This window comes from Prionailurus bengalensis, chromosome E3, assembly GCF_016509475.1.
Source record: "Prionailurus bengalensis isolate Pbe53 chromosome E3, Fcat_Pben_1.1_paternal_pri, whole genome shotgun sequence".
Taxonomy (NCBI): domain Eukaryota; kingdom Metazoa; phylum Chordata; class Mammalia; order Carnivora; family Felidae; genus Prionailurus; species Prionailurus bengalensis.
The window spans coordinates 9,564,861-9,581,630 of NC_057357.1; the positions used below are offsets into that span (position 1 = coordinate 9,564,861).

General features: G+C 55.1%; 1 protein-coding gene across 2 annotated transcripts; it reads left to right on the forward strand.

Annotated features, from left to right (window-relative positions):
• Positions 1-525: 525 nt before the first annotated feature.
• On the forward strand, positions 526-15,336 carry ORAI2 (ORAI calcium release-activated calcium modulator 2). Of its 2 annotated transcripts, none has more exons than XM_043559807.1 (3): positions 526-848; positions 7,317-7,604; positions 12,077-15,336. In XM_043559807.1, the coding sequence occupies exons 2-3, from the start codon at positions 7,380-7,382 to the stop codon at positions 12,614-12,616; spliced, it is 765 nt and encodes a 254-aa protein (XP_043415742.1). In that variant the 5' UTR covers positions 526-848; positions 7,317-7,379; the 3' UTR covers positions 12,617-15,336. The 2 variants fall into 2 exon arrangements, with proteins under 2 accessions (XP_043415742.1, XP_043415741.1); XM_043559806.1 differs by lacking the exon at positions 526-848 and adding an exon at positions 3,969-4,126.
• Positions 15,337-16,770: the final 1,434 nt, after the last annotated feature.

Here is a 16,770-nt window from a genome sequence, read left to right on the forward strand (position 1 = left end):
CACTAGCACCCCTCCCCTCCCCACCTCAGAGCACCACGAGAGCAAGGACCTGCCTGTTCTGTCCTCTGCTGTACCTCTAGTGCCAGCACAGTGCCCGAGACACCACGGGTGCTCGATAAATGAGGGGTGACTGAGCAGATCTGTGACGGAAAGCAGGCAGGGAAGTTGCTCATACCGGAAAAATGGCTGCTACGGCAGGAAGAGCCTGAACAGGCGCACGTGGTCGTGTCTGCCGGAGGCCACTGGTGCCATGGCCCCGGCCACCGCGGAGCCCACCTCTGACATCTGGACTCCCCGACCGCGCCCCAGAGACCACCTCGTGGCAGCTCAGGCATTTGGGACAGGCACCCCAGCAGATTCTGCCACAGGCCCCCCTTCGGAAACACTGGTTTAACCTATCAAGGACTGTTGCTAGCTTACTCTCCTGTTTTCAACATTAACCCTTCTGGAAAAAGCGTGTTACTTAATTGAGTTAGAGGAGCGATGTTGCTTTTGGGAATGGGAATATCGCTAAATCAGTTTCGAGGCTGCATGGAAGGAGAGTTGTGAGGACAGGTGTGCCTTCTCCTCCCCCGTGGAAGTTTATTTATGTTTAGTCTTTGGCACACTTGATTAAAGTGAGCTACCGTTACCGTATTTTAATATATTTCAGTCAAGAGAACACCCCGGCGCAAGTCCTGAAGTAGTTTTCTTTTTCCACAGAATATAGCAAATTGTTGAACACGACTGAAAGCTTAATCTGAAGGTTTCCTGAGTGTACCTGGCTCAGCAGTGGGGACGATGGTGAGCAAGACACAGGCCTTGCCTTTAAGGAGCTCCAGATCTGATAAGACACAGACAAGAAAAAGGTCAGCACAGTTGCACACAGCACAGGGTACAGCGTGGCATGTGACCCAGGCCTCGGGGATGAGGGCAGGTCTGAGCTGAGCTCCTGGGTAGCCCAGTAATGCAGGAGTTCTAAGAAACCAAGCCGAGGAGAAGCAGATGCCCTGTCATGGCCCTCAGTCACTAGGTGAGGGGACTGGAGTTGATCTAAGGCCCCAGGGAAAACCGAAGGGCTCAGTGGGGGCAGGGGAGAGACGGGAATCTTCCACTTTGTAGTGTGCAGATTAGATGGGAAGGGGACAGGTGGAAGGCACTTGCAGTAACACAGTGCAGAGGTGACGAGGGCCTGAATTAGTCTGAGACCTGTGGAGACAAATGGGAGACTTCACAGGACTGGATGGGGATGGGAGTAATCATTAATGACAGATCTGTAATGTCACCAGCTGCGTAGCTGCTGGGACTTCCTGACACAGGTAACCCAGGGCGTAGAGCAGGCATGTGAGGGAAGATGGGGAATTCAGCTGTGAGCATGGTGAGGTGGGGGCCCTTGGGCCACGCCCTGCCGGGCTGGGGTGACCATTTGGAGTCAACAGGCTGCTTGGCACAAGGGGAATGGATGAAACCAGTCAGGGGAAAGTGGAGAGACATCCACATCTAGGGGACAGAAGAGGAGGAGACTGCACAGAGGTTTTAAAAAAAAAAAAAAAAAAAAAAAAGGTGAGGTCACCAGAACAAGGAAAGAGATGTTTCTGGCTGGAACGACGGGTTCCCAAAGACAGAAAAGGGCACGGCTGACATCTGTCCCAGAGTCAGCACCATGCTGGCAGGCAGCTGCAGAGGGGCCGAGAAGGAGATGGTAAGGAGAGGTCACTTGAGAAGTTGGGCATGAAGTGGAACGTGGTGGAAGGAGAGGTTGCGAGGGCTCAGGCTGAGTCAGAAAGGAGGCTGGGGGCAAAAAGCGGGTCTCAGCAGAGTCCAGGAAGCGAGGTGGTCGGCTGAGCACTGGGTGAGAAAGGGTCAGAAAGTGAGAAATGGGAACTGAAGATCTCATAAGGGGTAGTGACAAGGACTCAGCCATATGGCCAAGGGGACAGAACTGTCCGGACTGGTTACATAGTCCAGGGCAGCTGAGAGGCCCTCTGGATGAGAAGACTCAGGGAAGGGGACAGCAGGGCCACAGTCTTAGCTGAATAAGGGTATGCATTGATGGGGAAGATGAACGCGATAGGCCCCCGGGATGTGCCTCCAAGAATTGGTCTTTTTCAAACTGAGGCCTTGGGCAAGGGAGCAACTTGCCATGGCCAAACAGCTAGGGAAATCGCAGCCCAGACTGTCACCCAGACATCCCAACTGGGTGGCTGGTCCCTGTGGGCCTTTCCCTCACTTCTGTGTAACTCACGCTCAACTACCTGTGCACCTGAGGGGCCCTCCAACTATTAGTATTGTAATTTGTACCACCTTTCAGCATGGTGCCAGCACCTTCCTTACTCGTCTAGGCGGGGGGTGGGGGGGGAGCCATTTTCTGTGTTTGGTTAGGAAATGGACTCTGAAAAGCACAGGTAATTATGACTTAGATTTTCCTTTTGTCCAGACATGCTGGATAAATGTGCTTGAGGGTGGAGGCATCACTGACTAGTACCGAAAGCCTTCTAAAGGATGTGCAGTCAGATCGGACTCCAACGGTGAAAACTTAAGCAAGTGACTCTGTTGTGGAAAGAATGTTCATCTGTGATGCAATTACTCTAGTTTACCAAGTGTCGTCTTCCTGTTTTCCACATCATTTTACAAAGAGCTATTGCTTTTTGAGGATTTTGCCCTGTGAAATTCAGATGATCCCTTTCCTATAGCCATCTATAATGTGTGTGTTGATGGGGGAAGGTCGGTAATCAGACCCTGGGATTTCCCTATGCTGTGGTCTGTTTTTAAGTGTCTTCCTGGATTAAAAGGTGTCGTTCTGGCTCTCAGCAATGGCCTCTAAAATGCGCCTTGAGAGATTAATGGATTTGGCCTGACATCCGTTAACCTCTCCTCTTACAATTGTCAGAAACCTTGGACTGGTTGACACGAGTGGAATTTTTCTTTCATTTGGATAAATGTGTCACTGTCAGATGATGTTGTGACAGATGGAAAAATCCTATGTAGGGCACGCAGGAAGGACTGTGAGGAAGGACTGTGAGGGGCCCTCTGGCACAGGGGTTGATATGAACCCATCCTGCCTCTTATCGTGTGCACTTCCTGAAAAACGTTCCTGTTTTAGATCTCAGTATAACAGCTTGGTGGAGGTCTATCAGGGGCCCAGCAAGCTGCACCCAGCCTAGGACCCCAAGTGTCTCCCTGGGCCTGTGGGTAGGGGGTGCGGCGGATGACCACCTGACCAGCTCCTGCACCCTCTACGGAGTGCCACGGTCCACCCTGGCGAGCGGGTGTGGCTGCCTGAACCCTTACCAAATAGAGCCTCACCTTCCAGCCCTTTACCGCACTCACCTCACACCCACCCGCCCTGTGGCCTGGTAATGGCATACCTGTCCCCTCTCCCCACGGGGCGTGCCCTTCTGGTCTCTCCCCAGCCCTCCACCTGGCCCACAGCCAGTCCTGGGCATCCTTTGCGGCTCACCCTGGGGATTCTGTGCTCCTTTCCTCTACTCAGACCCACGCACTCGGGCCGAGCAGGGCTCTCACCCTGTCCTGGACCTGTTGTCCAGATCCAGGGACCCAGAGAAGCGCTACCACATCGTCCTGTGTTCCATCGTCAGGGCCGGTCGCCCGCGCGGCTGGGGGGAAAAGGAAGGGAGGATGGTGAAAGCGAGGGATGCCCAGGCTTCCGGCCCCCTTCGCGGCAGCGCCAATCCGAGTGCACTGTGGCCCACGGCACGCCCGCCGGGGAAACGGGAGAGATGCGCACCTTTTACCGGTTTCCGCTCCCCGGCTTCCGGCCGGGTGGTCCTGGCTAGAACGGATCCCCGAAGCCGGGGTGTAAGGCAGGAGGGGCAGCGAGTCCCGCCCCTCCCCTCCCCTCCCCTCCCCTCCCGGCCAGCCAGATCACGTGGTCCGTAGCGCCCCCAAGGGCCAGCCACGTGACGGCGGCTCGCCGTTGCCTTGGCAGCGGCTGCGGTGGCCTGCGGGGGTGGGGCAGCCCGCGGGGGCGGGGCCGGGGAGGGGGGGACCCGGCGGGACGCACGGAAGGAGGGAGGGGGCCGTGCTCAGCGCCCCGGCCGGGCCACGGGGCCACAGGGCAACACGGCCACGCCGCATGCCACAAGCCTGAGTGGGAGCGGAGCCGGCCGGCAGGCAGGGCAGCTCGGTGAGTGCTGGCCGTGGGGGGCGGTTGGCGGAGTGGGGGGGGAGGTACCCCGCCCTGTTGGGGGACCAAAATTGCAATGGGAGACTCGACGCGGGGGAGGGGGTGGGCTTTCTCCTGGGCTGGTTTGGGATGGGGTGGCTGCGGATTTGGAGGGTGGCCAGGTGACCCCAACCCTAAGGGATCCTTGGGAGGAGTGCGGCGCTGAGAAGACTTGGAAGTCCAGAACAGGGGCCGAGTGCGGGTCCTGCTTCTATTGAGGCTTTCCTAGGGGAAGGGACAGAGATACAGGTAGACGCTTCTGGGAGAACCCTGTGGAGGCTGCGGGGGCCCCTGCGCCCCCGCCCCGCGCGCGCGGGTGTGACAGAGTCAGACTCGCCATTGCTCATGCCCCAGATGTTTAAAGGAAGTTAGGACAGGCAAACCCCAAACCTACCGCCTAGAAATGTTTCAGGCAGGCCTGCCAAGGAGAATAAATAGCTCATCTTTAGAGACACCATTATTCTTCAAGAGCTTTTTTTTTCTGACTGCTCCTTACATATAAAAAACAAACAAAAAAGCCTCCGTGAAGTTTAGCCAGGAGGGCATCCTTTGAAGCCTCTGTCACCCGACAGAGATGTCAATTTTCATCTTGTCCCACCCCACCGCTACCCCAGCCCAGAGTGTGAGAACTCTGCCTCTCCTGGGGCAGGGGGAGGAGGCCTGGCAGAAGGTAGGACACCTGGACTGGGACGGTTAGGTGGGATATGAATCCGGTCCAGGCTACTCCTTCAGCAGGAAGTGGCCTCTCTATCTCCAGGACCCACAGGCCTGCCTCAAGACCCAGGCTCCAAGCAGACGGACAGCCTGCCCTTCCTTCCACTCCCTGCCACTCAGAGGACATCTGCAGGGCCAAGACTGCCCGGGCACTACCCAGAGGCCAGCGTCAGCCCTCATTGCCCCCAAAGCCCTCCCTCTCCACCCTCCAACTTGAGCCCAGCCCAGGCCCACTGATGGCCCCTGGGCTTGTCTTTTCACCCTTTGGAGGCAACCAGGTCCTCCTGCTCCTCCCAGGCAGCCAAACATTTCAGCGGACAACCACCCAGACCACACCGACCCCAGGCTGCTGCTCCCTTCACTAGCTCCTTCAAAGCCCCTGCAGCCTGGCACCACCGTAGAGTCCAGCACGGTCACACTGCCTGGGCTGCCTTGGGCTCCACACACTTACCACATCCTGCTTTCCACCTACATTTCCCTGACTCCCTCTGCAGCCAGCCTTCCTGCCACGTCCCTTGCCTCTCAGAACCCTCCCATGAGGGCAGAATCTCGTCTTTGAGGGAGGGTCCCTCTTTGCAAGTACTGCCTTTACTACCTATGCCCTTGACTCCTGTCCTTGCTCCCTAGCAGGGACCTTCTCCCTGCCCAAAGTTGCTCCTTTGTCCTCACACCCCCTCCACGAAAGCAGCATTTAGCTCATTGGGTGAAAATCCCCCCCCCCCTTATGTTGCTTCCCCACCCAACTCACAGGATCCTCACCGTTTTCATCTCTGATGCCTAAGTACCAAATGCAGTCTGACCTTAAAGCCCAGTAAGAAGTGTCTTTTGGATGGAGAATGGAGAGATGGATACTCTGTGAGGGCAAAGGTTGTGCCTTTCACCCATCCACCTGCCATATGCTGTCTTCCTCATACCTGTTGGCTGGCTTCTGTTACGTATGGATAAAGAAAAGAGGAAAAGTCAATTTCCAAATGATGCCATTCTAAATTATTTGGTGCTAACCAATGGATTAGTTAGTGAGCAACGTTTCTCTTAATTCTCCCCGAAGGAAGGGACGGTCCAGTGATTGAAGAGCTGAAAAGCAGTGCTTCTGGCTGCAGACAGGGGCATGGGGGGCAGTGACCAGGGCTCCCAAGCCAACTTTCCTAGAAACGACCTAGTAATTGGTATCCCCAGGGTCCTGTTGGCCAGTAAAAGCTGTACCTCTGCAGCCTAGTAGAGAACAAAGAGGAAGGCACCCAAAAGAGAGAGCTCTTCTCCACCTCTAGGACCCTCCCATAGAACCCTTTCAGAGACTGGTGTGGATAGATCAAGTTTGGGGCATTTCCACAGCCACTGACCCTGGCAAACACCCCTTCTACCACCTACCCACCCCCAGCTCTGCTCCCTAGGACCTAGAAACACTGATCTGTTTGTAATAGCCTTAAGTTGGCTTTTTGTGGGGCCTATGCGGGCCTGAACATACAAGTTCACATCTGATGCCAAGTGAGCTGCGAGGTGCCGATGCCCTTGAAGTCTGCCCTGCAGATTAATTAGAACCGATCCTGGCGTGCTGCTGCGCGGGCCGGTCCCTTGGGCCACATGAGACCGCCAATCCCCTATTTGGATTAGTGGAGATTTGGGTTTAAATTCACAAGTCTTGACAGATCGGCCCTTCTGATCTTCATTCCGTGTTATTGTCAAACCTGGTATCTACCTGGGATGACCGCAGAGGTCTCTGGTCTCTGTTTCTCTGTAACATGTGCTCATGTCAGTTGGTGGATTCAGCTTTTCCTTTTGCTCAGGGTTTCCACCGCAGCCTGGATGTGGCTTTTCCTTCAGTTATATAAACCAAGTATTTTGGGGGGTGAACTGCGCTGATTAAAATTTAAATTGGATTTGAGAAATTAGCTGCTGTTTGGAATTATTTTTTTTTTTTCTTGTGGTTGGACCCTAGACACTGAAAAGCAGTTTTGAGTCTTTGGGTCTGTTATTTTGTTTAAGAGCCTTGTAAGGGTGGGGATGTCCCCCATCTGAAGATGCACAAGGTCAGAAAGTTCAGATGTCGTGCTCAAGATCACATGGTAGATTAAAATCCAGGCCTAGCCACTAGGTCCTAGGGTCTCTGTAAATGCTATAGCTCCCTATTCCCTGAGGATAGCAACAGATTGGAAGGTTCCTTAGGTGCTTTGGGGCTGACCTTAGAATTCCATTTACCCACATTTGACTGGAGCCTTTCTAACATAGGGATGGAAGGCCGGATTCTAGCTTTGTGGAGGGAGGCACAGTGGACACTGTGGTGGTTCGTGGAAGTGTACTCCTGACCCTCCTCTCCCACAGATGGTCCCCACGGTCCTGTGTTAGGGGTCAGGGTCCCATACTCCCACTACCCCCCAGTGTCAGGTATAGACAGCAGGTCCCAGAGAAGGTCAACTTGCTTGGCTTCTGGCTTTTCCAGGTCCCGGGAACCCTCTGGGATGCCTGAGAGTATCTGCCTCCTGCCCCCAGCCTGGCTCCCACCATGAGCGCCGAGCTCAACGTGCCTGTGGACCCCTCCACTCCTGCCTGCTCTGAACCCGGCCACAAGGGCATGGATTACCGGGACTGGGTCCGCCGCAGCTACCTGGAACTGGTCACGTCCAACCACCACTCTGTGCAGGCGCTCTCCTGGAGGAAGCTCTACCTGAGCAGAGCCAAGCTGAAGGCCTCCAGTCGGACCTCTGCCCTGCTGTCAGGCTTCGCCATGGTGAGTGCAGACACGTGGTGGGGAACGCGGCCTGCAAAATGGGCTTTTGCTGTCGAGATCCTATGATGCTTCAGGGAGCAAAGCACTCCCTCTAGGCCCCACTGGCAGACAGGCTGGCTGCCAAGGATGGTCCCCAAGCAGTTACCTGGCAAGGAGGTTGAGAGTAATCAAAATAGCTTCAGTATGCAGGGAGAGAAGTACCCCCTGTGTGCTCCCACCTTGGGCACCCCTCAAGACTTTGGAAAATCTGAAGGATTTGAGCAGGACTCTTGCAATGATTGGGGTTTGCTCAGTTTGGCCCAACTCAGGACGCAGATGCCCCCCAAATGTGGCCTCTGGGGTGACGAAGCAGAGCCTCTGACCTGACTCCTGGCTGCCAGGCCACTGCCTTCCTTCTGAGTCATTCCCCAGCACAGGAATCAGTTTTGGGCCAAACTGCGGGCCCCGAGAAGGGCCATGTCACCTGTTGACCTCAAAGTCCCTGACTCACATGCCTTCAGGGAATTGTCCCAGAAGGTGAAGATGCCAGGATTCAGAGTGAGAACGCAGGGAGGGCCACCCCTCTTTCTTCTCCATTGAGTGGAAATAATTTTTTTCTTTTAAAAAAAAATTTTTTTAAATGTTTATTTATTTATTTTTGAGAGTGAGATAGAGAGAGAATGTGAAGGAGGGGCAGAGAAAGAGGGAGACAGAATCCGAAGCAGGCTCCAGTCTCTGAGCTATCAGCACAGAGCCCGACACGAGGCTCGAACTCACGGACCGCGAGATCACGACCTGAGCCGAAGTCAAATGCTTAACTGACTGAGCCACCTAGGCACCTCCCCCCCCCTTTTTTTTAAAGTTTATTTTTGAGAGAGAGAGACAGAGAGAGTATTAGGGGAGGGGCAGAGAGAGAAAGGAAAACAGAATCTGAAACAGGCTCCAAGCTCTGAGCTGTCAGCACAGAGCCCGACACCGGGCTCGAACTCTGAACAGTGAGATCATGACCTGAGCTGAAGTCGGATGCTTAACCAACTGAGCCACCCAGGTGCCCCTTTAAAAAATTTTTTTAATGTTTATTTTGAGAGAAAGCAAACATGCAAGCGGGGGAGGGGCAGAGAGGGACAGAATCCCAAGCAGGCTCCATGCTGTCCGTCAGCACAGAGCCCCACTTGGGGATCCATCCCAGAAACCGTGAGATCATGACCTGAGCCAATATTAAGAGTCAGACACTTAATCGACTGAGCCACCCAGGCACCCCCAGGTCAGTAGTTTAAAGCAAAGGCTTTATTTATGTGTTGTATTGTGTTATTTATTTATTTTTAACATAACACCAAAAGCATAAAATCATATGGTGCACAACTTTGGCATATAGTTATTTTCTTCCTGTGGTTTCCATCACATGCAAAAGATAGAATGTTTTCTCAAGCTTAATTGTACGGAATGCGGGTAAGAAGTTTAAACGACTCTATGAAGGCTTGTTTTCCACATGGCAGAATTATAGTCTCAGGTTAGGTTTGTCTGGCTCGTGCTTGTGTTTTTAACTCTGGAAAACACACTGTGAGAAGTGCTGCGTGATGTGATGCAGTAAGACAGTTTCCTTTATGCGCGGGCCCGGGTCTCCGAAGTCACTTCCTATCTGCAGCTGTCTTCTTAGACCCCCGCCTTCCCAACACTCAGATCTCCAAACTCTGAGAAGCTTCGCGGTCTTCCCCAGCCAACGAAAGGCTCACCCAAGTTGAAGCCTCCCAAACTGCTTGTTTAAAGGCCCTGTGCATAAGGTTCTAAAACCTAGATCGAATTCTGGAGGACTAGTCTGACACTTACCGGCAGCCCGCAGGGGTACGAAGTGGTCTTAGGTTGAAGATAGTGACCGCAGGCAGAGACCAGGATGGCAGGGCCTGGATGCATCCTGCAGGTTGCTGTCTGTCCTTAGCTCGGCAATGGCAGTCACACTTGCCAGTGATCAGTCGTTCGTTTCTTCAACATTTATGGGGCGTCTCCTCTACCAGTAAATGCTTCCTTAAGCAACCTGGGATACACTTCAGAAGCCATGCGGTGCCCTCACCTTCTCTTCTAGAAGGTTCCTCTCATGGGGGCGGCCACGGCCTAATACGCACCGGACATTCAGTGGTAATGGTGAAAACTGGAAAGCAGCAGAACCAGGGGTGGGAAAGCAGCAGTGGGCCCACTAGATTGACACGCCACCTGCAGGCCAGGTAACTATTCAGACTGTGGAGCAGCTTGCGAGAAAAAAGACCAACACAGATCATCGGATAGGATCTCAACAGTGGAAACCATGGCTGAACAAGGGCGGGCCAAGAAAAAGTGAAGAGTCCGTTTGCTAGGTGTCCCCGATTAGAATTGCAAAGCTGTTTTTTTGCCCCACAGCGAGCATTTATGCCTAACCTTAAGCCCGTTTGTTCATGTTTATCCTTCTGCTAACACAGAGCCAGTGAACCGTGGCCGCCTCATAAAATCTTTGCATAAACACATTGAAAAATGGCCTTTCGGCCTTTTCTCTCCATGAGGCTGAACAAAACTGCTTTCCTACTGCAGGCCCTTTAATTATCTTTGTTTCTTACCTCAATGCCCTCTGTGTTTTACAACGCCTTTTTGTTGAGCCGTGTCCTTTGTGGTAACGAGAGCCTGCCCAGGCCACAGGGGTCACTGAGAAAAGACCACCCCCTCAACGCGTGTCCTGTGGCAACTTGTATGGAGCAGTGGTCAGTTCTGAGCTTCTGTTCAGCTGTGGTCCACTGGCACTGCCGTATCTTCTTTTTACCAACCAAATGTTCCATCTGTGCTGAAAGGATGAGTCTCTCACTCTAGGAGGCAGGACTTGCTAGAAGTTGTGAAGTTGTCTTTCTTGTAAAAATGTAAAAACAGAAGATGGCTCGGATCTAGGAAGCGAACGCAGTGGGTGGAGAAGCCTTCCTCTGGCTTCTCTCTTTCTGCCTCCCCATCCCCCTTCCTTGACTGGTCTGGTTTATTACCTGTGGGCCCCTGGGGGAAGACCCTTGGTGAGCCCCGGAGTCCTTGCCAGGCCTGGACTGCACCATCCGCTGGGGGTGGTCCACTGTGCTGAGGGGCAGGGGAATGCCAGGCCACAGAGGGAGTTCTCGGTAGCCTGGGTCTGCCCTGGGGGAAGTGGGGGAGGGCCATGTTGCCCAGCCTGTAGTGTGAATGCCCTTAGGGCCTGTGGTGAGCAAATCCTGCCTGACTGGCTGTAGACATTCACTACTACAGCGCTAGGCTGGGGCTTCTGGTTCCCTCTGAGGGTCTTTTTTCCCTTTTATTTAAAATTAGTTTTGGGGCGCCTGGCTGGTTCAGTTGGTAGAGCATGTGACTCTTGATCTCGGGGTCATGGATTAAAATTTTTTTTTTTTGTCGGGGGCACCTGGGTGGCTCAGTCGGTTAGGCGTCTGACTCTTGGTTTCGGCTCAGGTCATGATCTCATGGTTCGTGGGTTCGAGCCCCACATTGGGCTCTGCACTGACAGTGTGGAATCTGCCTGGGATTCTCGCTCTCCCCCTCCCTGTATGTTCCTCCCCCACTTGGGCTTTCTCTCCCTTTTGCTCTGTTCCTTCGTCACTTGTGCTCGCTCTCTCAAAATAAATTAATTTTTTTTAATTAAAAAAGTCTTTTTTATTTTATCAAAATGAACACGTGCATGCAGTTTAAAACCAAACTGCTGCTGCAGGGCAGGTAAGCCACCCCAGCAACCCTGGCTGCCCACCCCCCGGCCAGCTGCGGCGCCCTCAGGCTCTTCGTTCTGAAAAACTTTCTCCAGACTGCTGTTTCCCGATTTATCCATCTCAGGCATTACCTATTGGCCCGGGCTTCCTGGGACTGCGGTTGATGACTCAGCTTTTTGCCCAGCCCAGCCCCCTCCCCACAGCCTCCCCCCCTCACCATTGCCCTCGTTTTTGTTTCCATTCCTGGCCTTTGAGATGCGGGCTTCTCCCCCGGGGCTTCTAGGGCTGTGAGCTGCACCCTGTGGCCTGTGTGAGGCTGTCTGGGCGTGCACCTCCCACCTCCGAGTCTGGGAACCTGGGGACCCACGGGAGCCTCCACGATTTCTTTTTTTTTTTTTTTTTTTTTTTACTTTTTGAAAGGTTAGCTTTTAGTTTTTGAAAAACAGCCATTGTCTTGCAGCTAAGTCAGCAGCAAAGCCACCTGTTCCCAGGGAAGGGTGGCCTCCTGGGTCAGAGCTCGGTACCCCAGGTACCCCAGGTACACTCTTAGTTCTGGGCTGGGAGGGCCCCCCCCGGAGGGTGAGCCCCACCGCCCACCACCTTGTGCTTTAATCTCCCCTGCATTTTCTGGATTCTTCCTTAGTGAGATGTGTCCTTCAGCTCATCAGAAAACAGGAGAATTGGAAGTATGTGGACAGTGAGGTGGGAGCCCTCTGCCCCGAGTGAGCCCGGCACGGGGAGGTGGGGGGGCGGCTGCGGGCACCCTGGCCCAGCCTCGCCTGCTCTGCGTTGCAGGTGGCCATGGTGGAGGTGCAGCTGGAGACGCAGTACCAGTACCCGCGGCCGCTGCTCATCGCCTTCAGCGCCTGCACCACAGTGCTGGTGGCCGTGCACCTCTTTGCCCTGCTCATCAGCACGTGCATCCTGCCCAACGTGGAGGCCGTGAGCAACATCCACAACCTCAACTCCATCAGCGAGTCCCCGCATGAGCGCATGCACCCCTACATCGAGCTGGCCTGGGGCTTCTCGACCGTGCTGGGGATCCTGCTCTTCCTGGCCGAGGTGGTGCTGCTCTGCTGGATCAAGTTCCTGCCCGTGGACGCGCGGCGCCAGCCCGGCCCCCCGCCCGGCCCTGGTGGCCACACGGGCTGGCAGGCCGCGCTCGTGTCCACCATCATCATGGTGCCCGTAGGTCTCATCTTTGTGGTCTTCACCATCCACTTCTACCGCTCGCTGGTACGCCACAAAACCGAGCGGCATAACCGCGAGATCGAGGAGCTGCACAAGCTCAAGGTGCAGCTGGACGGGCACGAACGCAGCCTGCAGGTCGTGTGAGGGCGCGGCACCCCGGGCACAGGCCAGCAGCCCCCCCCCCACCCCCCAGGAGCCAGCATTGAGCTGCTTGCCTTCTGGGGAGCATCACACAGGAACGTGGGGATTCCTGACAAGGCTGCCTAGGCACTGCCAGAAAGTTCCAGACCAAAGTCTTGTCCCTGTCCTCATGTCGGAAAACCTGGCTGGATGATGCTCCCGCAGAAAGTGGAAATCTGTAGTTAAAAGAGAGACTCTGTTGCCAAGAGCTGAGAGCAAAAAAAAAAAAAAAACCAAAAACAAAAACCTGAGTCCTTGGGCCTGGGGATTCTCTGCGGCAGGGGACAGGGCTCCAGGCAGCACCCAGGCGTCATGGGCAAGGGCAATCTCAGACACGTGGAACAGGCGGCCAGCAGAGGTGGGAGAGCAAGGGGAGGGCGGAGAGTTTCAGAGAAGGGATTGCCTGGTGACACGTGAGGTGGGTCTCCTGGTGGCTGGGTGTCTGATGAGATGGGGTACAGACCCACAGCTTTGCCTGGTGGTTTCCTCTGCTGCCCTGGGGGGAGTCAGTGGCCTGGCTCACAGGAGGAGGGCAGGAACCTGGAGCACTGGTCTGCTCAGCTGGTGCTGCCGGTGTTCAGCCGGCCATCAGACTTGTCAGGCCCCTGGGAAGACATCCAAGGATGGAGGCCTGCTGGGGCTGGCAAGGCACATCTGTGGGCATCCCGTGTGAAAGGCCCTCTTGAGGAGACTTTTAACTGAGGGGTGCTCTGAGGCACACGGGGCTCAAATTCTTTCTAGCCAGCCTGGAGCCCAGTCACAATGACCCAACAAAGCCACTGGGTCGGGGAAAGGGCCCAAGTCCAGAGTTCTCCATGTTTGGGCTACAAAATGGCCTTGGAGCCCAAGTCAGCTGCCTCTCCAGGCTATGGCTGCCAAAGTCACTTGCTCAGGAAGCAGAGCCTGCTTCCTGTCTCCCTGCTGCCTTGTGACCCCAGGAGGCAGGAGGGGGCAGCCTGGGGGACTTTCTGTTTAGACAAGGCCGTTGGCCGGCCCTGGCCAAATGCGGGTCCCGTTTCTAATGGAAGGCGAATCCCCATATAGTGTTCCCCTGCAGCAACCCCCAGTCCTCCCAGCTCCATGCAGGGGCCCAGCTCCTACATTTCCCAGGCCTTGTGCAGTGTGGGTTCTGCTGTTTTCATTAGACCATAGCCCATGTTCTTGGGTCATGCACATACATACTACAGCTCAGCTCAGGGGGAAGCATGCCACATCCTGAGCTGCTTTCAAAAACCAGGCTCACCACACTGGCCAACAGCCACCTAGAGAGGGAGACTTTTGTTTTCATAGTCCTCGGACGTCATGCTCTGATGGCATTTCTGTGGACAGCTTACTCTCTGTGGGGTCTGAGTCGCCCACGCCAAGAAATCCTGGCTGGCCTGGCTGAGGTTGCTGGGAATGTGACACACTGTTGAGGACACAAACCTTAACACGTAACCAAAATGCCAAGGGGCTGCCTGGGAGCTGTGCCGAGAATCAACCGTTGTTAAGTCGGGACATTGTGGGAGCCTGGACAAGAGCCTGGCATCTTCCAAAGGGCGTGTTCCTTGCATCCTGCAGATGTCTGTCGTTAATTTGCTTGCTCTCTGGTGCATGTCTGTTCTTTCTTGGGGTCTTGTTGAAAAGGCTTGTCTGGCTTACTGTGTATTTGCTTTGTGTCTGCGTCTCTGTAAGACAGCCACTCTGTCCTGGACAAGACAGGCTGGCTTCTCCCCACGGCTGGGAGTGGGCAGTAGGCCCTTCCTCCAGCCTGGGCCTTTTGAGAGGGGCCATCCTGGCCTCACTGTCCTGGGCCATCTGGTGCCTCCGCCCCAAGTGCACCAGATGTGCCAAGCTCCCAAGACTAGAAAGCACCCCCCGGTTCCAGCTAGGAGCCAGCTGTTAATGCCTGCTCCATGGGCAGAGCCTCGGGCCTGACCGCACAGGGCTACACACTGGGTTACCTGTGACTGGCACATGGGCAGGAAAGGTGCCACATCTCGTTTTTAACAATGATTGGAAGAGTGTAATTCTTGCTCTCTTTCATCCAGAGCATTCTCCCAGCTCCCAGAGGCAGGGGGCAAGCAGAGGAATTTCTGTGGGGACAGAGAGGACCATGGTCTGGGGACTGGTGGTCAGCAGGGAACCTTCCTGGTGGCCCCAGAGCTTCTGGGGAGATGGAAGGACCAGCTGCTATTTGGAGCTGCAGACACGACTCAGCGGGGTGGGTTGGGGGGAGGGGAAGGCACATTACAAACTAGAAAGTCACTTTCTGGAGGCTTAACCTGATTGTGAAGCGTTCCAAGTGCAGCGGCCGCCGGGTGGTGAGGCCACGCAGGCCGCCCCGGAGCCGGCGTGGGCTTGCCCTATTTTCCTCTGAGCGGAGCCTCCCCCACAGGTACGCTGGGGCCCTTTCCAGAGCAGAACACGGTCTCCATTTAATACCTGACCAGAAGTTTCAAAACTCCAGGTGTTTCTATTTTAGAAACTGCGAGGGCAGGATGTATCCTAGTGTCTTCTAGGAAAGCCTGCTGAGGCTAAAACCGCGTGAGCCCGGGTGTCGGCGGCTGTTCCGTCTTGCGCTGATTGACTCATTATGCATGACGCTGCCGAGATCACGTGCGGTGTACATAACCCCCGTCCCGCATGTGGGTTTTTAAAACAGTTGCCCTGGAGTGAGCTGAATAAACAGGTAAAGCTATGAAGCCCCTGGCTCTCCCCTAGTGTCTGATGCATCCTGGAAGACTGCTTCTCCTGAAGCCCCTCCTGCCTCTTCCTAATCGCTGGTCACCGGCCATGTGTCTCCCCGGACCAGGGCGGTGGACTTTTCTGGAATGGACAAGTGGGGGGGCCTGGACCCGGGCACGTTGCGAGGCTCCCTTCTGGCGGGGCCCCGGGAGAATGGGGCATCTCTGCCTGCTGCTTCCCTTCCCCAGCGGGCTCTCCCTTTCCAGAAACACAGCAAGAGACGGCCTCAGGGCTAAGTGCTGAAGGGGTCGGTTTGAAGGTCCCCGGATCGCCCAGTTGAAAACGCTGGGGAGCCGCTGAAGCTGTGGTCTCATGGCGCCTTTTCCATCCCAGGTACCTGTGGCTGCGGGGTCCAGCCAGCCAGGCAGCAGGAATCCCTCCCACAGCCCAGTGACACTCATGAGGAAGCTCCCATTCTGTTTTGTAACTGTTTTCCACGGAGGCCTCCACCTAGGAAAAGATGTCTTGTATTATTTTTAACTTGCAGGCCCTTGAACCTAGCGGCTCCTAGGAATCAGGTGTGCAAAGCAACCAACACTGCTGTATGGACAGGTTCTGCCAGCCGAGGGGGGCCCTGCCGCTGCAGCTCGGGAGGATGACTTCCAAGGCCCCCCGGGTCTAAAGAAGCCTGTGTCCAGCGAGCCCACTCCATGGACCATTTCCCAGTGAGTGCGGCCAACCCATAGAAGGCTCATCGAAGTCTTGACTCATTGCCCCCAGTAGGTGGAGAGGTAGGGTCCACAGAGCCGGGTGTAGGGGCTCAGCGGGGTGAGTGGCACAGGACCGAGCCGGGATTCCTTGTTAGACCCTTTTAAAACCTGCTGAACCCGCTTCCCAACCCCGATGTCTCCAGCGCCCCCACGGTTACTGGGGACAGTACAAACAGGGATATCCATCTCAACAGGGATAACCCAGAGGATGCTTCCTGGACAGAGCTCAGCGTCTCCCAGCCCCCAGCTCCAAACAAGCAAATGGCCCTGAGCTTCCTTAACATCTTTCAAAACAAGCCAGGCTGAGGAGTATCAGCTGAGCTCTCCCTGGCTTACTCTGGAAGACCGTGCAGGAAGCCACCCTCAGAGCGGATGCTTCCACAGGAATACAATCCCATAAGCCTCATCCCTTCCTGTCGCCTGAGACGGTCAGACCATTGCAACAGACACGACTGTCTGCACGACACACGTGTGGTGTTTTGAGAGCACGCTGGCTGCAGAAACGGCCACCTGAAATACAGGGTTACTACCCCTCAGGCAGTGGCTGAACCGCCCAACCTGGCCATCCCCAGCCCCATCCTAGTTGAGGGCTCAAGCAGTGGATGCGTAGGTGGACACACGGAATCTGATGGTCTTCATGGTGTAGTTTCAAGAACAAACCCGATGCAGGGTCACCGGTTT